This window comes from Protopterus annectens, chromosome 2.part1, assembly GCF_019279795.1.
Source record: "Protopterus annectens isolate FY-2018-M chromosome 2.part1, PAN1.0, whole genome shotgun sequence".
Classification (NCBI taxonomy): domain Eukaryota; kingdom Metazoa; phylum Chordata; order Ceratodontiformes; family Protopteridae; genus Protopterus; species Protopterus annectens.
In genome coordinates this window covers 1,669,067,230-1,669,092,844 of record NC_056729.1, presented here as the reverse complement: position 1 = coordinate 1,669,092,844, position 25,615 = coordinate 1,669,067,230, and the positions used below count along the sequence as shown (strand labels likewise).

The 25,615-nt window shown below is 44.9% G+C and overlaps 1 protein-coding gene across 1 annotated transcript in view; it reads right to left on the bottom strand.

Moving 5' to 3' along the window:
• NOC2L (NOC2 like nucleolar associated transcriptional repressor) overlaps positions 1–25,615 on the bottom strand; it is a 1,272,638-nt gene that overhangs the window by 406,880 nt on the left and 840,143 nt on the right. The window contains exon 14 of the mRNA XM_044063595.1: positions 5,184–5,285. Within this exon, the coding sequence (XP_043919530.1) occupies positions 5,184–5,285 (102 nt within the window). The remainder of the gene's footprint in view (positions 1–5,183; positions 5,286–25,615) is intronic.

Here is a 25,615-nt window from a genome sequence, read left to right as displayed (position 1 = left end):
TGATTCAAAAGTATGTCTTGGCTTTCTGCCTGGATTAGACAATCGTCCAGGTATGGGTATATTTGAATATTTCTTTGCCTGCAAAATGCAATAACTGGAGCTAGGCACTTTGTGAATACCCTGGGCAGTAGATAAGCCAAAGGGCAGTCCAGAGAACTGATAGTGCATGCAGCCTGCTTCGAAGCGTAGGTATCTTCTGCAAGATTCCCTGATCGGGGATGTGCAGGTATGCTTCTTTTAAATCTAGTGTTGCCAACCAGACATCTTTGCCTAGCATAGGAAGTAACTGGTTAAGAGTCAGCATCTTGAATTTTGGAATCTCCAAAAAGGTGTTTAGAGTAGACAAATCCAGGATAGGATGCCATGAATGGTCTTTTCTGGGTACCAGGAAAAGTCTCGAGTAGAAACCTTGTCCCTTTTCCTCTTCTGGTACCAGTTGAATAGCCCCCATGCTTAAGAGAGAAAGTACTTGTTTTTGAGCCTCTGCCCACTGATTTGGGGGTAGGTCCAGCCACCCACGTGGTATTGGCAATGTGTGGAAATGAAATCTGTATCCCTGGGACACTATATTTAAAACCCGTTTGTCCTGGGTAATGAGTTCCCAATTCTTTGCATGAAGAGCAATCTTTCCCCCCAAAGGGGCAGTCAGGTGATAAGTGCTTGGAAATTTTAAAAGGAAGTCAGTTTACCAAAGGGGGGAGTATTATTATTCCCAGATATGGAAGTGGAGGCCCCCCACTGCTTAGTTCTGTGTGTCCCCTGAGACTGAAACCTGTTTTTTTGCTGTGTCTGGGTTTGACTTGAGAAGACCTGGAAGGGGCTGGAAAGGACCAATTCGTAAAGGGCCAGTGCCTACTAAATCTAGGAGGCTGAACTTGTAAAAATCTTTTACAGTTTGCATAGATTTAGCTTTATCTTCCATCTTTTTAAGAAGCCTTGTTGCCAAACAGGCGGCCCGGATTTAGAGGAGCATCCAGCAATTTAGCTTTAACATGATCAGGCAAAGATTGCTCCTTGAGCCAAGCATACCTTCTGAGCACAGACCCAGTAACAGCAGCCCTGCAAGAGGCCTCTAATGAATCAAAACCACATTGCAAAGTATGTTTTCCAACTTGCTCAGCAGAATGCATTAAATCCTGTAATTCTTTATTTTCCACACAGTCAGGAATCAACATCATTTTCTGTTTAAGCAGTCCAATAACATGTTGCTGATACTTTAACATATGAAATTGGAAGTTTAAACCCTAATGGCCAAGGTTTTATAATTGTAAACCTTCTTACCCCATCTATCCAGTGCCCTGGAGTCTCTATCAGAAGGGGAAGGATTTTTAGCAGTCGAAGCCTTAATGCCCTTGGGCCCCTGTGAAATGGTCTCAGGATCCACAGTAGGACTTTTAAATAGGAACTTGTGAGAGTCAGGAACCCTGTAATATCTATCAGTTTTATGGGAGCAGGAGGTAAGGAGTCAGGGGCCAAGCTAGACTCCGTAAAGGCATCATCAACAATGTCCAGTACATGGGGGATAGCTAAAGGCCTGTGTTGGGGCAGGAGTAAGAAATCCCTAAGCTTCTTTTTAGAATCAGAGTAATCCTGGCTTTCCCAGCAGAAATGCTCCCTAAGAGTATGCAAGGTTTCACCAAAGGAGAAATCCTCTGGGGGGGGGGGGAGTAGAGGGAATTGAGTCCTCTGAATCAGAATCCTCATAAGCAGATAAGGGAAAATCCTGGTCATCAGAAGAAACACATTTCAGAATCCTGATCAGAAGAATCATAGGCAAATTCAGTCCTAGGTCTCTTAGAGGGGGAAGGTTGACTTCCCCTGATTAAAGTAATAAGGTCTTCAGCCATTCTCATCATTTGTTTTTTAGGCATAGAGGCCTAACCATGAGGTCTGGGCGTTGGTTTTCTAGGCATGGATCAAGTTTTAGGCCATGAAGAAGAAGATGGCCTCAGTTTAATATGCAAGTCAGTAGGCCTGAATACACCCTCGGAAGCCGGTGCCTGCACAGCAGCTCCAGAACCATCCAAGGCAGAGACATCCGCATGTTCCACAGTTGAAGCATCTCACGGCATACCGGTCTCCGAATGGGTCTCAGTAGAGGCCTGTGAATCTGAAGTAGCGGGTATCAGGGGATGTGAAAGCGCCTCACTGAGTACCGGTGAACTGGCAACTAGCTTAGGAGAAGCATCGTCAGCAGCTTTGGACCTAGGCGGCCTGTCTCTGTCTTTATCTTTGCGTTTTTTCAGAATGTCGGCAGTTGGGTGGCTTTCCGAAGCTATATCTAGATAATTGAACCACGTACCGAATTATTTAGAAGCATAAATATACCGACGACGAATAGTTCATTGTTTAAATAAGGCACAAAACCGACAGCAAGGTATGTTGTGGTCAGGGCCTAGGCAAGGAATACAGCAAGAATGAAAAATCTTTATGAGGTATTTGCTTTCCACAAGAAATACAATTACTGACTTTTACTGACATCGGTTAAGAGCAAGAAAAAGTTTCCCCAATGGGGTATTTATCTTTAGTTGAAGACTTTGGTTCTGAAACTCGAAAATGAAAATTTCAGGAGTCGGCCGACCGGCACTTGAGAACTGCTTCTGCTTCGGGCACCGCACGGCAAGAAAGACTAATAAAATGGCATCTCTTGACTACCTGACATCATGGAAGATGAGACAGCAACCGAAGCAGGACCCAAGACTTTGTTAATCAGGCCGACTGAGGGCTACTGCAAGTAGATAACCCAAATGTGATGACTGCAACAGTGAAACACTAAGAACATCTGCTGGAACAAATCTTATTAGAGACAATAAGTTCAACTGTCATCCTCCATTCCATCTCACCTATTTACTCCATAAAGGTATAATTCTGTTAAGCATTTTCACATCCTACTAATATGCCATAAACAAACTCTACAACAGAAGAAAGAAACTGTTGCAAAAAAGAGTAAAATCCCATGATTGGAGGAACTCCCTGGTCAGCCTCAGTAAGAAGTTGACATCCCTCATAAAATCCTCCAAAGGTAGTTATGAAAACAAAATTGCCACTGATTCTAAAGACAACCACAAAGCATTCTATACCTATGTCAAGAATCTCAATGGCAACACTCAGATCTGCTCTGAGTTACAGCATAATGGCACTAAATATACAGAACCAACTGATATTGCCAACATCCTGGCAGATAGGTTCAGTGCTAACTTTACCCCCCTCTCACCCCCTAAAGGGCCCATCTCTATACCGGAAGAATGTAAAGTTCCTGTAATCACGGCTGCACAGCTAAAAACTTCACTCTCCAAAGCCAAGAACACAGCCTCCATGGGACCTGAACACATCCCAGGCTGCCTTCTACACGAACTACAGAATGAACTGGCACCCCACCTAAGTACCATGTTCAGTCATAGCCTCAACTCAGGCTTTGTGCCCATTGAATGGCGCACCGCGACGGTTATCCCACTCCACAAAGGGGGAGCCATGACAGACCCTGGGAACTACCGCCCCATTAGCCTGACAAGCCTGGCTTGCAAGGCCATGGAACGTATCATCATGGAACTCAAACAAAGACACTGGAGATCTCCAAACTCTGGACCCCACACAGTTCAGGTTTGTAAAAGGCAGATCATGTCTCCTAAACCTGATGGACTTCTTTGAAGCAGTCACCAAAGCCACAGATGAGGGTAAGGTGGTTCGAACAGCCTATCTAGATCTCGCCAAGGCATGCAACACCATCCCCCACTCTGGAATTATAGATAAACTCACTAAACTAGGTATAAATCCCTATGTCACAAGATGGGTTGCCAACTGGCTTACTGAGAACCCACACACTGAAAGTAACAGACTCCAAATCAGACTTCAGACAGGTGACAAGTGCAGTACCACAGGGTTCAGTCCTGGGACCTCTCCTGTTTGGTATCTACTTCTCTGAAGTACAGGCTAACACAGAAGGTCTTTGGCTAACTAAGTTCGCAGATGACTGCAAACTAGGAGCCATAATCGAAACTCCTAATGATGTGGACATCCTACAAAAGGGCCTCACTGAGACAGATGCCTGGTGTCACAGCCATGGCCTCAAGCTCAATGCCAAAAAGTGCACTGTCATCCCCTTTGGTAAAAACTCTGTAACCATGAACTACCACATAGGCGGTAGTCTACTTAACACTGAAAGTGTGATAAGAGACCTTGGGACACAGGTGGACAAGTAGTCTCTCCTTTGATAATCACAACACCACAGTGGTCAGGAAATCCTTCTACGTGGCACACCTCATCACAAAAGGTTTCTCATCCAGAAGAAACAAGAGGTCATTGTTCCCCTCTACTCATCACTCATTAGACCCATTATAGAGTACAACGCCCCTTTTGGTATGTACCTCACAATACATCTACAACAACTGGAAAGGCCGCAGAGATACCTCACAAAGAGGATTACTGGCCTCAAACAGATGCCCTATGCAGACAGTCTCAAAAAACTCCAGCTTTACTCCGTCGCATATCGCCTACCCAAAGGCAATCTCTGCCTAACATGCAAAGCTATGTCAAACCCAGAGCTGTTGGACATGCTCCACTTAAAGAAATCCCAATCCCCCCAAGCTACATGCTCTAGGGACCTAAACCTTGTCACCACAATAAACAGAACATGCTGGAGGGATAGATTCCTGTCCCAGAGACTTTTCATACTCTGGAACAGACTACCTATGTCAAACAGAGCTCCTCATTAGCACTCTTCAAGAAAAATCTTGATTGGATGAGTAATAAGAAACTCACCCCGGGGATCACTTCTGTGGCTCTGCTTGACAGGGGCACAGGAAAATAATTTTCTTGGGTGGTGAAAGCCAAGGTACCTTTTTGGCTAGCCTTGTATAGGCCCTAGGGCCAATAGCCTAGTACCTACCTATGAATATGCGACACCATTCTATTAAACTCCCCATGTTGTGTCATGAGTTTCCAATATCCTCAAAACCCACTATCAGCATTAAAGTAAGAAGTATTTTGTTTTTGACTCATTCAACTTGCCTCTTTAAAACAAGTTAATGTAAACAAAAAGATTACCTATTACTACTAGCCATCCATGCACAACCCCTCTTTCCTGTTTTTGCACGTGGGGTCAGGGTGTCATTTCAGAAGTGACAATTACAATATCACAGAATAATTTGACAAAAGAATGGAGAATATTTAAATATAGCCCATACCTGAATGATAGTTGGTAATGCCAGCTCTGGAAATCCGATACGAAAAGCTTGGCTGTGGAAGTACTCCAATGTGAAGTCATACAGCTGTTCGATTAGGCCATCCTTTAAAAAAACATAATAAAAGCAAGTCACACAGAGAACAACAAACTTTTTCTTAAAAAACAAGGTAAATAACAAATGCACACTTACCACTGCAGCTAACTAAGAGAAGGCTTTCTGCAGTGGGTAAACTGAGAGATTGTTTCTTGTAATATTTTCAACTAGGTACACTACTGAAATCTCTTCCACTACCTTACTGAAAGGGTATATGCCTCTGGCAAGTGATGCTACATCGTCACAAGCGAGATTAGTAGGGCATGCTCAAACACCTGTGGTCCTCAGTTTAACCTCCCCCCCCCCCAAACATTGAAAAAGCACAACCTGAAAGATGCAAACAAACAGGAATGTAAAATTAAATGCCACATTTAGGAAAACTCACTTAGAGATAATGAACAAAGATACTATCCAGAAAGAGGGGGACAGTGGATACAAAATAAAACACCCACTGCAGGGGGCCTTCTCACATATCAACTGGTATGCTGAATATATATCTATTACATTTGAGTTTGACAGTCTTCAGCAATGGGTAAACAAGGCTAAAGCCAGAGGAAGACAAAAAAGAAGGGCTCACAAGGCAGAACCCTGAAACGATGTGTCAAAGGCAGCCTGACCCCCATCATCTTGACTCAGGCAATGCCTACTGTAACAGGTAAGGGCCTGTCAGAAATGTGATGTCCCACAGAAACATAATCTTCGAAGAGATAAAACTCAGACCTGCCAGTCAACAAAGAAAGGGAAAAATCTGTCAATCATGAAGTTTAAGCTCCAAGAAAGAAAGGGATTTTTCTAAGATGGACAAAGATGCAGAACCCTTTTAGGAAATTGCTTAACCAGTCAGTGCTGCACTCGTTTAGCTTTCTACAAGACCACAACGTGCAGAGGAGCCACAGACTTGCACTTTAAAAGTGGAATAACTTGGATTCAAGTCATACAGGCATCTGGGATAGACAGGTAAGGATCACCTGCAAGTTAGCTGACTTGTGACAGCACCACCAAATTATGGCTAGAAGCTGTTAAGCTCCTTCCTGTAGTCCTGGGTTTGACTCCTTCAGCCTCTAGTTTGCCTACTGGGTGCCTCTAGTAAGTCTCTTCAGCAGACAGTGCTCTGGGGCAATTTTGGGAAACTGGGCTAGGCCCTTCAGTGGTCTTCTGGACCACATGGCTAGTAATGACTTAAGAGCCGATGACTAATGTGGCAAACCTCTACACAAAAGAGAGAACCCTCTTCCCCTTAGAAGCATATATCTGGCTGGAAAGACTCCTAGTGCCTTCAGACACTTCCACACCTTCGTCTGGAAGGCCTTGTAGGAAAAGAGGATCGGAATGACTAGGAAAGCTTTGAGATAGAGTCAGACATCACATATAGCTGAAGGGTACCTTCTTGGCTTATAATGGTATAGCTCCCTATACTGTGAAGGACCTGATGACCAAATACAACCCCTACGTGGACACCATGGGGCAAAAAAGACGAGTTTTTGTCATTCTTCTCTAAATTTTACAATGAAGTAATGAATCACAAAGAAAGGGTAAAGGGCTTTTCCTCACATTAGTAGAGGATGCTTCTGCCATCAATTTCCCCACACTCCCACTCGACCCAGCTGAACCATGGAGAAGCCGAAGATTGATGTGGTCTCTTCTGTACAGCGCCAGATGAGTACTAAGTCTTCTCAAAGGGCAGCAGAGACTCGCAAAACATTAGCAGTAATGATCTGTGAGCAGATGAATATATAATATATGCAAACTGATCACAGCTACAATGGGCATGTGAAAACCATAATCTCAAACCACAAAGGCTGCACAACAGAAATACCATAAAATTAACAAAGGACTTGTACACGAAGACAAGATGCAATATATGTTGATCCTTAACACTCCTCAATAACAACGTTCACAAAGATGGTACCTCCATCTACCAGTAACCATATTGTCACTGCGTTCAAAAAGATTTATTTATATTCTTTGTACAAGTATGATACTATGACGCAGTATTATAAACATACATGGTGCCAAAGGACAGCCATCACACACTTTCAACCTGAAGAAGGGACATCTCCCAGACAAAAGTCTACTCTACTACACTGGCCAGGCTAAAGGACAAAGGTAAGACAAGACTGTTAGGCTGCAATAATCGCCTGCATAACTCAGCCGTCAGACTTTTATCATTATAATTCTTTATGGCAAAAAGTTAATTCAACATACTTTCCTGACATAACACATTTAGGATATGAAAAATGTTCTCCTCACTAGTTTCTATGCCCTTTAAAAAAATATGGAGAAAAATGGGTGGATTTAAGGACAATTCTAATTCAGCCTTTTGGGAGAAAATATGAGCTAGTCATTAAGAATACTTGGCTCCTGTGAAAGAAAAATATGTCTCCCAGCAAATAATGGATTGGAGCACCTATGTATTGTGCATAAAGGTGATGGACAAAAAGAAAATAGCCTTCCAAGAGACAAACTTCAATAATGTCAAACTGGCTGGTGTGCACACTGAGGAAAAGATTTTTCAGCTCAGAATAGTGATGCCCAACCTCTAAGAAACTGCTTGTCCAGCAGCTGCTGGGCCACAGTCTTGCCATCCACCAGGTTACAACTGGCAAAAACATCTGATATGTATAATGTTACCATAGAATGAATGAATACCAAATCAGATAGGTCAAGATAACCTGCAAACTGACCAGATAAAATAACACCAAACAACATACATTGGTGTTGGTAACTTAAAATAAAGACACTCGAGTACATCAATGATGCAATTCTTATTCTTGGGACTTCTTGCTATGCAGAAGCCCACAACTGGCCTGAATACCAGATGCATTCACCATCCTCCAGCCAGTGAATGCACTTGCTAGCCAATATCATGACACTGCTAAGTCTCATAGGTTGCAATTGTCTTCAGGTCTGAGATACTACAGTCCAAATGTTCCTCTGGAACAGCACAACCGTCCCCACTGACAGCAACTGTCACTTTCTTGGAGGGGGGAAGGTAGAGGGAGGTGACAGGTAGGATACTCAACCCAAGCTATGGTCAGAGCCATTAGAATAGAAGGGTAGGACTAAATTTCTGTGTGCCCCAAAGATGCTAACCTATGCGATACCCCATTCAACCAAAGAAGACTGCAAACTCTCACTTCAAGCAGAAGACTGAAAAAGTGGCTCAGAGTCTGTCAGCATGTTCATATATCCAAAGATGTTAACAGATAGTAAAAGTGATGCCTGTCAACTGCCCATTTGTAAACTTTTAGTTATGTACTTACCATAACGATAGATGTATGTGATCCATCTCGCCTAATTCATAACTGATAGGCTCGGAGCCGAGAATCGTCTCCGACTCGGCCGATACACTAGCACAAAGTCTCTCATTGGCTGGGCCAACCCCCTTATCCCAGGATGCACCACGCCCAAACCCCCAGATCTTGTTTGCCCCACAACTCACTCACATGAGCCACTCCAACTGTACAAGTGTTTCCTCCAGATCCAACAGGTAGGGGGAAGGAGGGCGGATACGTAAGAATGTAGGCGAGATGGATCACATACATCTATCGTTATGGTAAGTACATAACTAAAAGATGTAATGCAATCCTATCTCGCCTACATTCATAACTGATGGGACAGCGTCCCTAGCACCTAGATCCTGGGAGGCTCACTGGAAAACACTCCTGAGCACTGTGGAACCAAAGGATGCTCGACCTCTAGAGGCCACGTCCAGTTTGTAATGAGAAAAAAAAGTATGTGGAGAAGCCCAAGTGGCTGCTGCACATATCTCATCCAGCGGCAGTCTGGCGTGGAAGGCCACTAAAGTAGCCATATAGCCCTAGTAGAATGCACTATAACTGGAAATGGAAGGTCCCTTCCTGTTGATGCATAAATAAATGAAACACAATCCCTAATCCACCTAGCAATAGTGGTCTTAGTTACTGCTTTGCCAATCCTGTTATCTGCAAAGGCCACAAACAACTGGTCTGATTTCCTCTGCTGCTCTGTCCTATCCAAGTAAAATCTCAGTTGTCTATGCACATCTAACTGGTGAAGTCTGTATTCTGCCTCGCTGGAAAATTTTGGAAAGAAAACTGGTAGCTCTATAGATTGCTGCAGACAAAGAGCAGAAGAAACTTTCGGAAGAAATGACGGGTTTAGTCTTAGAGATACTCTATCCTTGTGAAAGATCAGATAAGGGGGCTTAAAAGAGAGGGCTTGAAGCTCCGAAACTCTTCTGGCTGAAGTAATAGCTACCAAGAAGGCAGTCTTCCAAGATAAAAACTTTTGCTCACAAGTGGCCGCCGGCTCGAAGGGATGAGACGTCAAGGCTCCTAAAACTACATTCAAATCCCATGGCAAAACAGGTTGCGACACCGGGGTTAGCAACCAAGCTCCCTTAAGAAAGGCCTTACACAACTTATGACTCATGAGTGAAGGCTCAAAGGCAACATGATAATTAGAAATCGCTGCCAATTGGACTTTAAGCGTGGAGACAGCGGAACCCTGTCTAAAAAGAGTTGCCAAAAAATCTAATACTGCGGACACCAGGGCTGCCAGAGGGTCAAGGTTGTGCTGCTGGGCCCAAATGGCAAACCTTTTCCATTTATTAGAATATATCTCCTTAGTGGAAGCTCTGTGAGAAGAAGACAGAATCCGGACCACCTCAGGCGAAAGGATATGCTGTCTGACTAAGGTTGGAAGTACAGCAGCCAAGCCGTTAGCTTGAGAGTTCGCAGTGATGGATGGGTCTGACCTGACTGAAGAGTCAGGAGGTCTGGAACTGGGTCCAGAATCCAAGGATCCTTCACCGCATACTTCCAAAGGAAAGGAAACCAAACTTGGCGGGGCCAGTGTGGTGCGATCAAAATCATGTTGCTTCCCAAGCAGATCGCCTTCTGAATCACCTTTGGCAGTAGTGGGACTGGAGGGAAGGTGTAGAGCAGACCGGAGGGCCAATTCTGGACTAGAGCTTCCCTGGGTGACCCCCCCCCCTGGGGGGGAATCAGGGAGAAGAAATTGCTGCACTTCGCGTTCCAGGGGCTGGCGAAAAGGTCGCAACAGGGAAACCCCCACTTGGAGAAGATCCGAACCGCTACTCCTTCATTCAGGGACCACTCGTGAGGCATCAGAATAACTCTGCTCAGCCTGTCTGCTATCACATTGGACTTCCCCGGAATGTGCGTTGCCACTAGAAATCTCTGGGAAGCGATCGCCCAGTTCCAAACTCTCATGGCTTCTCTGTAAAGAGGATAAGACCTGGTTCCTCCCTGCTTTTCAGGTACCATACTACTGCCATACTGTCTGAGAAGATTGCGATGGTACCCTTGGGAAGAGAGCTGTGAAGTGCCTGCAACACTAGAAGCACTGCCCTCATCTCCAGGACACTGATGTGTAAGTGGGTTTCGTGATCCTGCCACGTGCCTTGAACCGTCCTGTCCAGATAATGCCCCCTCACCCTATCTGGGAGGCGTCCGTGGTCACTGTGGCAATGGGGGAGGGGGGCAGAAGAGTCGCCCCTGGTTCAGGTTAGAGGAGAGGAGCCACCAACGAAGATCTCGCCAGCAGGAATCCGTAATGAGAATCAGGTAGGACAAGGGCAGATCTTGGTATGACCACTGGGTCGACAGGAGCCATTGGAGAATTCGCATGTGCAATCTTGCCAGAGGAACCAGAAGAATGGCAGTCGCCATCGACCCCAAAAGCTGAAGGACCATCCTGGCTGGGGCTTTACTTCGGGGTAGTAAGGCTAGGACTTGGTTCTGTAGTATCTTTATCCTCTCTGTTGGAAGGAATGCTCGCATCTCGACAGAGTCTAGCTCTGCGCCTATAAAGGCAACACGCTGTGATGGCAGCAATACAGACTTTTCCCAGTTGAATGTAATTCCTAATAGATGTCCCAATTCGATGGTAGCACTCACGGCTTGAATAAGAAGATGCCTGGTGGGGGCGGTGAGGAGCCAGTCGTCTAGATATGGAAACACCTGGAATCCCAGACGTCTCAGGTGAGCCGTCACCACTGCCAGACATTTGGTAAATACCCTGGGGGCTGTGGTGAGACCAAAGGGCAGGGCTCAGAACTGGAAGTGACTGGCTCCTAGGCGGAAGCGTAAATGTATCCTGGACGCCCTGTTTATCTTGATGTGATAATAGGCATCCTTGAGATCGATGGAGCACATCCATACTCCTTTTTCCAGCAATGGGAAAATGGATTGCAACGTGACCATCTGGAACTTGGACTTCTTTACGAAGCGGTTTAGGTGGCTGAGGTCCAGAATGGGTCTCAAGTCCCCTGTTCTTTTCGGCACCAAAAATAACTTTGAGTAAGTTCCTAATCCGGTCTGGTCTGCAGGGACTGGCTGGATGGCTCCCTTTCCGAGCAGCTTTGCGACCTCTATGGCTGCTTGATCCCATTGATTGGGTGGCACGTCCGGGATTTTCCTTGACGGTGGAGGGGGACGGATAAAGGGAATGGTGTAACCTCCGGCGATGATACGAAGCACCCACTGATCCTGAGTAATGGAACCCCAGGCCCTTGGATACTCCGAAAATCGACCCCCGACTGGCTCCGGAGACGCACAGTCGGGCAGTCCCTCAGGGACGCTGGAAGGAGGAACCACGAAAGGATTCGCGGTCTCCTGTGTTGCAGGTGCCTCCGCCACCTCTAGGGCGACATCTTCCAGAATAATTCCCCCCTCCTCTGCCTCTGGAAGGGGGGGTCACTCTGATGGGCAGGGAAAGACTTTTGGGACTTTCTGAACCACATCTTTCCTCCCATCTGTGCCTTGGGATAAGGTCTCGAAGGGAGCGAAAAACAGGCCCCCAACGGCAGACAAAGTCTTACCCTCCTGCTCGCATCTAGTGAGTGTGTCTTTCACCTTGGGTCCATAGAGAGAGGAGTCGTCGAATGGAGCGTCTGTGAAAGAAGACTTGAAAGCCTCCGCAAAGTGACACAAGCGCATCCAGGCTTGCCTCCTAAGGGCTACGCCCGAACTCGCTGCCCTACTCGCCCCTTCGGCTGCATACGATATGAGCCTCATGGACGAGTTAACAATCAACGAAAGGGTAGACAGCTGGGCGTTGACAGACTGAGTCACCGCCTCAGGCACATTACCCGACAGGGTATCTCCCAACTCCTTTATGAGATCCCTTTGGAGCCTCGTAAAATGACACAAATAATTCAGCGACTGCAGGGTAAAGGTCGCTGAAGTCAGGGTATGCTTCCTGTACCTATCCATGCTCCTGGACTCCTTGTTAGGAGGATGGATAGACGTAGATGCCTCTGCCACATCCTGCTGGGTGGCAGACGCCACCACCATTGCATCCACTGGAACTCCCTTGGTTAGAAACTCCTTGCCAGGGGGTGCGGATAAAAATTTGTTGGGGCGAGAAGGAAAGTACAGTTGTGTATACCTACCATAAATGTAGATGTTCGAGTGTCTTCACTGTTGCAGTCATGACTGTAGGGTTATCCTCTGCCGGCAGGCAGCCCTCGGTCGGCCAGAATCCCAAAGTCTGGGTCCGGCATCGGCTGTTCAACCCTGCTCCCTGACGTCAGAGCGCCAGGAGTATAAAGCTGACAGCCAACGCCATCTTCTCCAGTTTTTCTTGCCCCAGATGTCAGGAGTTCCAAAATGAAAATGGTCCCATAACCTTTGCAAATACACCTCAGAAGAATGGTGAAAAAAAAAAAGGTACCACACAAAAGTAAACATAAGAGGGGACAGGAGGGAGGGAAACCCAGACTGCAACAGTGAAGACACTCGAACATCTACATTTATGGTAGGTGTACACAACTGTACTATGTTCATCGTGTTTCACTGTTGCAGTCATGACTGTAGGGTAGAATCCCAAAGTTGAAAGAAAGGGAGGTGGTCATAAAGAAGAAGGGGGCGGCTAAAAGGCCCTGCAAGACTGCAGAGGCAAAGCCTGCCCTAGACTTAGAGTAGAGAGGTAAATTGTAGCGCTTAGAGAAAGTATGCACTGAACTCCAAGTTGCAGCTTCCAAAATGTCCTTGGTAGGAACTCCTCTGAGGAAGGCCGCAGAAGTGGCAGCAGCTCTGGTGGAATGAGTCCGAATGCTCCATGGGATTTGCTTTCCATGGAGTGAATAACAAAATCTGATTCCATGAGCAATCCATTTAGAAATGGTTTGTTTAGAAATGGCTTTACCTTGGGAACTTGAAGCATAAGAAACAAACAATTGTTCTGATTTTCTGATGTCCTTGGTTCTGCTCAGGTAAAAACGTAGCTGTCTATGTACATCCAAGGAATGTAAGATCCTTTCCCCTTTATTTTGAGGAGTGGGGAAAAAGGTTGGCAAGTGAATAGTTTGATTTAAAGCCACTTTGGAGACCACCTTAGGCATGAAGGTCGGATTAGTACTCAAAGACACCCTGTCTTGATGAAAAATAATATAAGGTTCTACCGCCATAAGGGCTTGTAACTCTGAAACTCTCCTGGCAGAGGTTAGTGCTAACAGGATAGCTGTCTTCCAAGATAAAAACTTGATGTCAGAAGAAGCGGCAGGCTCAAAAGGAGGCAAGGTTAGTTTTTCCAAAACATAGTTGAGATCCCAAGCAGGAATGGGAGGAGATCTAGGAGGTCTTAAGTTCTTAGCTCCTCTGAGGAACTGTCTCATGAGCTGGTGGGAAAAGATGGGAGGGTCTGTATTATAATGAGCAGAAATAGCAGAGGCATGGATCTTAATGGAAGAGAAAGAGAGACCCTTATGTAAGAGATCTGTCAAGTAAAGTAAAATTAAAGTAATGTTAGGAAGAAGAGGATCAGAATCCTGAGCCTGCATCCAGGAACAAAATCTTTTCCATTTTCCTGCATAAGATTTCCTAGTGCTAGGACGTCTGGCTTCTAAAATGACATCCATAACCTGCTTGGGTAGGAAAGAAGAAATCAAAGGTCCTGGATTAACCAAGCCGCCAGGCTGAGAGTTCTGACATGAGAGTGTAGAACCCGACCCTGATGCTGGGATAGAAGGTTCGGAAACTGAGGTAAAATCCAAGGGGGCTCCAGGCATAGGTTTTTTAGAGTTGGATACCAAAACTGCTGAGGCCAATTTGGAGCCAACAAGATTATCATCTTGGGTTTGTCCTGTTTTATCTTCAATAAAACTCATGGAAGAAGAGGTAGAGGTGGAAAGGCATATCCCGAGAGGTTCCTCCAACTGAATGACAGGGCATCCACTTTCCAAGCTTCTCTGTGGAAAGTCCTGGTGCAAAACTTCTGTAGCTGATGATGTAGATGGGATGCAAAAAGATGTATGTAAGGACATCCCCATACTGCTATCATCCTGAATATTTTGGTGTCCAGCATCCACTCATGTGGATCCGAAAGGTTTCTGCTCAAACTGTCTGCCAGTAAGTTTTGTTTCCCTGGTAGAAACTGAGCTTGAAGATCCAGATTGCAAGCTAGTGCTGTGTTCCATAAAACCATGGCTAGTCTGCAAAGGGGGTAGGAATGAGATCCCCCTTGCTTGTTTATGTACCACATAACTGTGGTGTTGTCTGTCTGTATTAGTAGTTGTCCTGGTTGTATGAGATTCCTGAAGGCCAATAGAGCTTTCTGAATGGCTAACATTTCCTTTAAGTTGATATGCAGGTGCATCTGATCCTTTGTCCAAAGGCCCTGCAGACAATTGCCCTGAAAATGGGCTCCCCAAGCATAATCCGAGGCGTCCGCGCTTAGAATCTGAGAGGCAGGAGGTAGACGGAAGGGCTTCCCTTTGTTTAGAGCACATGCCCTGGACCACCAAAGAAATTCCTTTTGAAGGCAAGGAAGGACGGGAATCAGAAAGTCCAAACTGTGGCAATGCTGAGACCATACACTTTTTAGGTACCACTGTATTTTCCTCATGTGTAGTCTTGCATATGGCACGAGAAGGATGCAGGAGGCCATGTAACCCAAAGCCTGCAGGAATTTCCTTGCAGATAGATGGGTTAGAGTTGCCAAGGCTTTGAAAGTTGATGTCAGCTGTAATTGTTTTTCGGATGTCAGAAATGCCATCTGGGTTGTAGTGTCTAGCAGAGCACCCAGAAATGTTATCTGTTGTGATGGTATCAAATTTGACTTTTTTATGTTTACAGAGAATCCCAGGAATTTGAGGAGGTTTTGTACAAAGTCCAGATGCTGGAGTAAGACATCCTTGCTGTCTGCCTGAATTAGACAATCGTCCAGATAAGGGTATATTTGAATTCCCTTGAGTCTGCAGTATGCTACTACTGGAGCCAGGCATTTGGTGAAGACCCTGGGCGCAGTAGACAATCCAAAGGGCAGCGCAGAGAATTGAAAGTGCCTCGATCCGGCCTTGAACCTGAGGTATTTTCTGCGATCCTGCCTGATGGGAATGTGTAAGTATGCCTCCTTTAAATCCAAAGTCACCATCCATGCATCTTTGGACAGCACTGGAAGTAGCTGCTGTAGAGTAAGCATCTTGAATTTTGGAATCTCTAGAAAAGTGTTCAAGACCGACAGATCCAGAATGGGTCTCCATGAGTTTTGCTTCCTTGGGACTAGAAAGAGCCTTGAGTAAAACCCTTTTCCCATCTCTGAAAGAGGAACCAGTTCTATGGTATTCATAGCCAAAAGAGCTTCCACCTGGTTTAAGGCCTCCGTCCATTGATGTTTTGGAAGGTCTGGCCATCCGCTTGGCCTTGGCAAGGTATGAAAATGGAATTTGTAACCTCTTAAAATGACATCCAAAACCCATTTGTCTTGGGTTATTTGAACCCAATTTTGATAAAAAAGAGAGAGTTTTCCTCCGAGAGGGGCTTCCAGGCAAGACGTTCCTGTAGCCCAACAGAGGGAGTCATTGAGTTTGTTTCCTTTGAGATTCTGACCTGTCCTCTCCTCCCCTAGGGGTAGAAGCAGTCCACTGTCTTGGTCTATAAGCAGCTTGTGTTTGAGGCCTCCCTCTGGAGCATCTATTTCTACCCCTCTGAGGCCTGTCTGAAGAGGGAAAGGACCAGTTTTTTGAAGGCTAATTCCTGCTAAATCTAGGAGGCTGTACTTGTAAGAAATCTTTAACTGTTTGCATGGATTTCGCCTTATCCTCCATCTTTTTAATCACCTCTTCAGCTTTAGATCCAAACAAAACATTATGCTGAATGGGAGCATCCAATAATTTAGCCTTAACTTGTTCAGGTAAATTTTGTTCCTTTAGCCATGCATGTCTTCTAATGAGTCTGCCAGAGGCCGCAGCCCTACAAGAAGCCTCCAAGGCATCAAATCCACAGTGTAAGCCATGCTTCCCAACCTGTTCAGTGGCATGCAATAAGTCATGTAATTCCTTATCATCTGCACAGGCAGAAATGGAAGTAACTTTTTTAAGACAGACAAGAGAAATTGCTGATATTTAAGCATATGAAACTGACAGTTTAAAGCCCTAATGGACAAAGTAGCAGAAGTATACACCTTTTTTCCCCATCTTTCCAAGGCTCGAGAATCCTTTTCAGTAGGAATGGGATTTTTGGCAGAAGCAGCCTTAACTCCCTTAGGATCCTGAGAAATGGTTTCAGGGTCAGCAGTAGGGTTCTTGTATAAAAACTGATGGGAATCAGGAACCCTGTAATATCTATCAGGCTTAACAGGAGCAGGAGGAAGAGAGTCAGGGGTTAAGTTAGCCTCCGAAAAGGCATCATCCACAATATCCAAAACAGGAGGAATAGCCAGGGGTCTATGTTGGGGAAGAAGAAGAAAACCCCTCAGTCTTTTCTTGGATTCCGAATACTCCTGTCCCTCCCAGTGGAAATGCTCCCTCATTTCTTGCAAAGTTTCCCCAAAAGAGAAATCCTCAGGAGGAGAAGCTGAAGGAATGAATTCTTCCACATCAGAATCCTCATAAGGAGGAAAAGAATATTCCTGATCAGAAGAAGAAACTGAGGAAACAGAAGCCTGATCAGAGGAATCATAATAAACATCCTGCCTAGGCCTTTTGTCTGGAGGGGGATGAGAACCCCTAATCATAGTAAGTAAATCCTCCGCCATCTTGAGTAACTGTTTCTGTGACTTGGGAGCCGGTTCAGAAGAGGTCTGTGTTGAAGTCTTTGATTTAGAAGGAGTCTTTGTCTTTGGCTTGCCTTTACTAGAAGTTGAGTAGGCCTGAAAACCCCTTCGGAAGCCGGTACCTGCACAGCGGCTCCGGACCCATCCGAAGGAGCGTTGTCCGAAGGTCCTGCAACAGAGATATTTAAAGGCCTGGTTGGCTCCCCATGAGAGTCCGTTTCGGCCGTCGGTTCTGAAATGGCCGATGACAGGGGCTGCAAAAGGACCTCACTGACGACGGCCGAACCTGAAGCTGGCTCCGCATGTGTGCTATCATCAGATTTGGACCTCGGAGGCCTGTCTTTATCCTTGCGACGTTTGTGAACTCCGGTAGCTGGAACCGTATCCGACGACATTTTGTAGTTAAAGCGCCTACCGAAGTAATGAAAAGCAAAATCGTACCTTCGCTTAATTGTACGTTGATTGAATCTAGCACAAAACCGACAACTAGCTACGTCGTGGTCAGGGCCTAAGCAAGGAATACAGTAAGAATGAAAATCCTTATGAGGTATTTGCTTCCCACATGAAATACAATTATTAACTTTTTCTGACATCGGATTGGAGCAAGAAAAAATTTTCCCCAATGGGGTACTTAGCTTTGAGTGGAGAAGAAAGTCTTCGGACCGAAGTATATAGAAAAATTCGTCAGGAGTCAACCGACAGGCACTTGCGAACTGCTATCACCGCACGGCAAGAAAGACTGGAGAAGATGGCGTCGGCTGTCAGCTTTATACTCCTGGCGCTCTGACGTCAGGGAGCAGGGATGAACAGCCGACGCCGGACCCAGACTTTGGGATTCTGGCCAACCAAGGGCTGCCTGCCGGTAGGGGAGAACCCTACAGTCATGACTGCAACAGTGAAACACAATGAACATCTGGCTCCACAGAATTAGGGTGCTCCCACACCCTTCGACAAATAAGGTCCAGTAATTCATCGAAGGGTGGAGACACCCAGGAGGTGGAGGGTTGGGCTCCAAAGGCCTTGAGGAAGACAGACTCCTCCGCGGAAGGGGTTTTGGACGGCCAGTCGCCCCGATGTCTCAAGATCTCCAGGACATCGGAGAACGAGACATCGTCAGAGGACAACTTCGGGGACCCTTCCGCATCATCAAGGTCGGTGTCCGAGGTGACAGACTCATCTGGGGAGTCTATGTGCTTCCTCTTGCACAACTTTTTCCTGGGGGGCTCTTCAGGCAAAGACTCTGAAGGCTCCTCGGAGAAAGGGGGACCACACATGGAGGAATCCTCAGGCCTCGGAGCCGCGCTGTCCGAAGACAGGGTGGCACCAGAAGCTCTAGTCGCCATGTCTAGGGAAGGAGTCGCAGATTCCGGTGAAGTCACTAGAGATTTGTCTAGCGCATTCCTCATAGCCTCGAAGGTGGGTCCACCAGTATCTGAAGAAAGGCCCGCCTGCGAGACCATGACCGGTGTCGGGGTCACCCTAGCCGAGGCACCAAGCGGGAGACTGTGGGCCGAAACCAGAAGCCTCGACAAATCCCCCTCGGGCTCGGCCAAGGACACCCGAGAACCGAAACCCCTGGAAGGGACAGAAAAGGTTGAAGCTGAAGACGGTGCCAACAGACTAGCAGTGGGTCTTGGAACCGACTCAGGAACCTCACCCGACTCTGCGAACTCTGTCTCTGATTACACCAGGGTTGTCGGAGGAGGAAGAAACGGAATCAAAAAGGTTGGCTCCGGCCGCTGGGCTGGAGCTGAAAATAATTTAGATAAGACAGGTGACTGGAGGAGCCTCTGGACCACCCTATCTAAATCAGAATCTGAAAGCCTGGAGGAAACAGACGGAGGGCGAGAAACTCTTTCTACCGGCTCCGAGGCAATGCTGGAATGTCGACTCCTAATCGGCTCCAGAAGGATCGGAGCCGAGGAAGACTCGACTAGAACAGAGACCCCTTTCGGCGCAGACGGTTCAGGAGCCAAAACACTCACCTGCAGCTCCGAGACCAATGGAGCAGAGGAAAACCCAGATTGGAATTCCCTATCCTGCGGCTCCGAGACCAATGGAGCCGAGGAAGAAGACACAGACATAGATCCTCTATCCTGCGGCTCCGAGATCAGTGGAGCTGAGGAAGAGGACAAAGATTTAGTTCTTTTTTCAGGTGGCTCCGATGGACTTGTCGGAGCCGAAGACTTCTTTTTCTTCGATTTCGAAGAGGGAGAAGAAGATATAGCTTCCTCAAAGGCTGGTTTTATTAAACCTTTCAGGATCAACTTATTTTTTCTCTCCTGTAGTACACGAAAGGAGAAGGCATGGCAAACGCTGCAAGATTCTTGCAGGTGTTTAGCCCCTAAGCAATAAACACAGATGGCATGGCCATCTGTTAACGACATTTTATAGCCACATTACGAACATTTTTTAAAGCCCGACGGCTTATGCTCTTTTTCTTTGCCAGACATGACCCACAAAGCACTCGAAACACAAGGAGGGAAGGGAGGGAAGAGCTCTAACTGAAACGCATGACAAGAAGTAGGGCAAAGGCCCTCTTACTCAAACGGGCCTAGCCCGCCAAACAGAAGAAATTACACAACAACCAAAGACAAACACAGCTAATCACAGGGTAGTACAGAAGAAGATAGCTATTAAAATAGCTGTTTGGTTATAAAATTTCTAAGCTAAGAGCAAAAACGACCCAAAAAGGCCAAAAAAGGAAGGGTACTTCGCCACAGCCAAGTCGAGACCACGTCGTTACTTCAGAAGCGGCAAACGAGATCTGGGGGTCTGGGCGTGGTGCATCCTGGGATAAGGGGGTTGGCCCAGCCAAAGAGAGACTTTGTGCTAGTGTATCGGCAGAGTCAGAGCCGATTCTCGGCTCCGAGCCCATCAGTTATGAATGTAGGCGAGATAGGATCGCATTACATCCACAGTTTCTCTAGGCAGAACTGGTACAAATGTATACTTTTTTCTTTTTTTTTTCCCAGCTACTACAACACAGACTAGTTTCACCACATCAAGACAGGCTCCAGATTCATTTGCTCTACTAGAAACTTCAAAGCAAGAATGGCTACAACAACACCTCCTCTACAAGGGAAGCACTTTTCCTGAAACATGGGGAAGCCAAGGTGAGTTCCCCATCTTACACTAATGAAGTACCTATCATCAGGACAATGAATGAGCTCAGATGTAAGAAAATAAACCAACATGAGATTAGTGGAATAAACATTTCAGGCAGTAAGAGAGGTCAGACATTAGAAGCACATCCAGAAGCATTTGGTGACATTTGTAAGCACCTGCAACATACATTTCAGAGAAACAGCCACATCTTCAGCTGGGGGACGACTGCGACTACCACCACATACAGAGGAGAAAAGAGGGTTTAAGACTAAACCTTCTGCTACATCTTCACCCGGGCTAGCAAACATTTGATTTACCAGGCCTTCTCCACAGTAAGAATATCCAACTAAGAAGGGTATCCAGCTCTGCACTAAGGAAGACCCACTCCCGGGATGGTACCAGTAAGTCAACTGAAGGGCCATGAGGACCCAGTCATCTAGGTAAGGAAAGACAAATAGCTCCTTCTCCTGCAAGGCCTGTGCCAAAACAGCCAACACCCTAGTAATCAAAGATCCGATCAGAAAAGAAGGATCTGATGTCAACAATTCGCTCTAAAGTGGGGTTCAGCAACAGTACAAGTCTGTGCAGACCCTAGAAATTGATGTCATGAAAGATGTCCACAACGACAACTTCTGTTCCAGCACCAAACAGGCCTAACTGAACCGCACTCTACTTTTACCATTAGATAGTATACCTCCAGGTTCTAGCACTGCATTAAGACAGCAGTCATAGCTACAGAACCAATGGAAAACTGATAACTTATCAACAAAGGAAGCCCAATACTACGTTAATGGGGGCCAAATTGTCACTGTTAACTAATGGAATGAACTAAATGATTAGACCTTTAGCTAAGAATTCCACAGTATTAAGTTTAGCACGAACATTCCTTACGGTATGTTTCCACTACATATTTCTTAAGTTATTCATTAGCTTTTGATCGTTTACACACATGAAAACTTAAAAGCACTGGTTACTTTTAATTTATTTCTGTAGACCAAGAAATAAGATCATACCTTAGAAACCAAATAAATAACTGAGATTAATGTTGAGAGTGAAATTTTAGTGAATGGGGACATGTGGCTAGGATTCTGTGGGAATGACATCTGTCTCATCTCTCCAAATTTCCACGGGCTCCATTTGTATGATCATTATTTATTTATTTTTATTTATTTTACAGTTGTTGACCGGGTGTGTCTGACTGAGCTCAAGCCCTTTTTCAGCCGAGGCCTGGGGAGAAAGCCTCCAAAAAATTCAAAAACTATGAAATAGCAATTGAATTTTTCAAGCAGTTACAAATAATTACTCCACTTGTTTAATTATACAATGCTATTAACAAACAAGAGTAACAATTAAAATATAGTAAGTAACATGTTACAGCTTAGAAAGTTTGCTAATTTAAGGTTTAGTAGGCAGAGTATAGTATAAGCTTAGGAGGTAACATAGAAGGCAATATAATGCAAGTAAGTTCATGCTATCATGGATTAATTTGACAGTACTTTGTGTGTAGGTAGTGGTCAAGGGGGTGTGATGTACAATGGCATGTCCAGTGTTTTTTAAAGTAGCCTTTGGTGGCTAAATTGAATTGTGTGGGGAGAGTTAGGTTCCTAATTTCAAGTGGGAGTTTGTTCCAAGCAATGGAGGGGTGGTAGCTATATAAGTTGTACCCTGTTTTAGATTTTGGTTTGTAAACATTTAATAGGTCTTTGGTTGTGCTTCAGAGATGTTTGGTAGGGGTGTAATAGGAGATGAGGGATGATAGACTAAGGCAGAAATCAGGCTGATATAGAATGGAGTGTATGATTTGGAGCTGGGATTGTAGGAGCAGATGAGGTAGCTCGAGCCAGTTTAGGTGTTTTAAAGAGAGGTGGTGGTGTTATTTATGTTTGTTTTGTAGCAAATCTAGCTATCTTGTGATAGGTTGTTTCTAATTTGTTGAGTAAACAGGAGTTCAGATTAGTAAGTATTTGGGAACAGTAAGCTGAGCAAGGTAGAAGGTAGACATGAGTAAGTGAGATCCTAGCTTCAGTGGTGAGGAATTTGTTATTCCTATACAGGAGTCCTAGCTTTTAGTGTTTTTTTATACAACTGTTAATGTGCAGGTCGAATTTTAGTTTATCATCTATGGTAATGCCAAGTAGTTCTGTGCTAGCTTCAACTTCTATAGGACTACTGTTTATGGATGTTTGATGTGGTTTGCAGATTTAGGAAGAAAGAGCAGCAGTTTTGGGTTTTTTTTTTTTGGGATTGAGGGTGAGCTGGTTATTGGTGAGCCAGGTCTCTACTGAGTTAAAGGATGTCTGGGTAGTTGTTAGGAGTTCAGTAAGTGAGTTAGCAATGGTGATGACTGCTGAGTCATCAGCATATTGTAAATGATGGATTTAGTACAAGAGGAATAAAGTAAGTTGGTGAAGATATTGAATAGTAGAGAACCAAGAATGGATCCTTGGGGAACACCTGTTCTTACTGGGAGGGGGGTAGATAGAGCAGAGTCCCATCTCAGTGACTGATGCCTCTCAGTGAGATAGCTAGAGAACCATGCTACTGTATCTGGGGAGAAATTACGGTCTGCAAGTTTGTTAAGTAGGAGAATGTGAGAGAGAGTATCAAAAGCCTTTGAGAAGTCAAGGAATAAGCTATCAGGTTTTGATTGTCTTTGGCTAGAGTGACAGTGTTGAGGAAGGATAGTAGAGCTGTGGATGTCCAATGCTTGGGATGGAAACCGTGCTGAGTAGGAGTGAGTAGCTTTTCCATTGTGAGATAAAGCATAACTTGTTTGTGTATACATTTCTCGAGGAGTTTAGAGAGAGAGGGGAAAGGATAGTGAAATGTCTGAAATTAGAGATTTCAGTGGAGTTACCTCCTTTATGAATAGGAAGGGTATAGAACTATTTCTAAATAGATGGCACTTTGGACTCAGAGATGGAGCGATTTATAAGGATAGATGCAGGCATAGCGAGGGGGTGTGCAGCAATCTGGAAAAAATATGAAGGGATATTGTCTGCAGATACAGAGCATGATTTGAGTTTTGATATAGTTTGTGGGAATAGGTGTGAGAGGAGCAGGAGTTAACTGAGTTAGTGGTTGAGAGAGATACAGGGAGGTTGGAGGTGTTGTTTGAGGGGTTGGGGTTAAAAGGTTTGGAAATCGACTCGATAAAGTAGGTGTTGAGGGAGTTGGCAGTCTCTTCAGGTGATTTGTCATGACACGGATTTGGTGGAGTTGGGTTACCAGGATGCAGTATCTGGTTTATAGCATTCCAGAATTTTTTAGGGTCAGATTTTATGGTTTTGGGGGGATTGTGGTAGAATTCTTTTTTTGTCAATACTGATACATTTTTTTTGTTTGATTTCTCAGTTCTTTGTACTTTTGCAAGTCAGCTGGAAGTTTGGATTGTGCCCATATCTTCCAAGCCCTATCTCTGGTTTTTGTAAGGGTACAGGTAGTTTTAGATAACCAGGGTGAGATGCTTGTTTTTATCCGAACTTTTCTGAGTGGGGATAAGGAGTTTAAAATGTTAAGAAAAGTTGAGTTGAATGCATTTCCTGCATCATCTAGTGGGAGCTGTTTCAGGAAATTCCAGTTTACTTTAGAGAGGAGGGTTCTAAATATACCAGGGTTGAAGTTGGAGAGTTTGCAGCAGGTGATAAGCCAGTGTGGTTTAGAGAGATGGGTAGCATATCTGAGTACTTTTATCATCGTCTATAAAAACTAAATGGACCACTGTTTAATGCCTTAACAAAAAAACAAAACTTAAAACAGGTATCACTCCTCATACTGCTCTAAAGTGACACAATTAGAGCAAAACAAGTTTCTGGCAAAGATACAACACAGAGATTACAGCTTTTTGAACTTCCTTCTTTAGAAGGTACTGTGGAACATGCTGATATGAAACACACCAGAGTTGCTTCCTCACACCACATTACAGGCGGACAGCAGATTACTACTGAGATAAACCACAGTAACTTCTGTATTGTTTGAACTTGTGCAAAATCTGGCTTCCTTTGTCAGAAAGAACTACTGCTCATCAGCATACAACCACCTCCTATGCTTTCAGCAGTACAGTCACCTAAAACAAAGCCCATCATCTTCAAATAGAACAACATTAGGAAGTCTGACCAAAAAAAGGAAGCACTAAATCAATGCCATGCTTGGTAGCCAACTGGGCAGCTCTTGAACAATGCAGTTCAAACATGTTAGCTGTAAACTGATATTCCACAAGCCTCTGCAAAAACAGCAGTGTGCTAGAAATGCAAAGGTTCTTCAGGTGATTAAACACATTTTTAATCATTATATAAACAAATGAAATTCATGACATTCTAAACAGGTTAAGATTTCATATAAATAGACTTCTACAATCACAGTAGAGCTATTTACTAGATTAGCGTGAAGATAGGAAAAAGCTGAGAATTTGCATTATGTGTGGACTCTGCATGGGTTTCACAGAATCTTCCAATTTCCTACAACATCCCAAAGACTTGACAGATGTGGAACAGCTGCCCTCCAAACTGTCTTTAGGTAGTGGGTATCACCCACATGAATGTGTGTGTGTGGGTGGGCACCCCTCAGGATTAGTTCACAGCCTTGTGACCACTACCAGGGAAGGGTCGCCAGAACCCCCTGCAACCCTGAACTGGATTAAGTTGTTTACTTAAAAGTACATGAATAAATGAGCGACACTGCTTTTGTCAACTCCCACAAGAGGCTAACAGTGAAACAACAACAGCGTATACATATTCAAAAGACCCCCAAACTTTCATACCATTTTCTTCACTCATAAAACATAGATGGGATGGACAGGAAAAGTAATCTGATTAACAATGTCAGTTCTGACAAAGGCAGTTCTAGGCTACAATGCCATCCATAGCAACCCAATGCCTAAAATGGAGACCGTCTCAAAATGTGACTACAGACAACAGAGGGGAAAAAAAAGTACAGCTGTGTACACTTACCATAAATGTAGATGTTCGAGTATATTCACTGTTGTAGTCATTACATTTGGGTTATCTGCTTGCAGTAGCCCTTAGTCGGCCTGATTAACAAAGTCTTGGGTCCTGCTTCGGTTGCTGTCTCTTCTTCCATGACATCAGGTCATCAGGGTTATAAAACATGCAGCCGATGCCATTACATCAGTTTTGGTGCCCCCTAATGGGAAGCAATTAAATATATAAATATACAAGGTTATACCTCCAACAAAAAAGCAAATACACCAAAAAGCTTTTAAGCATAGTAAA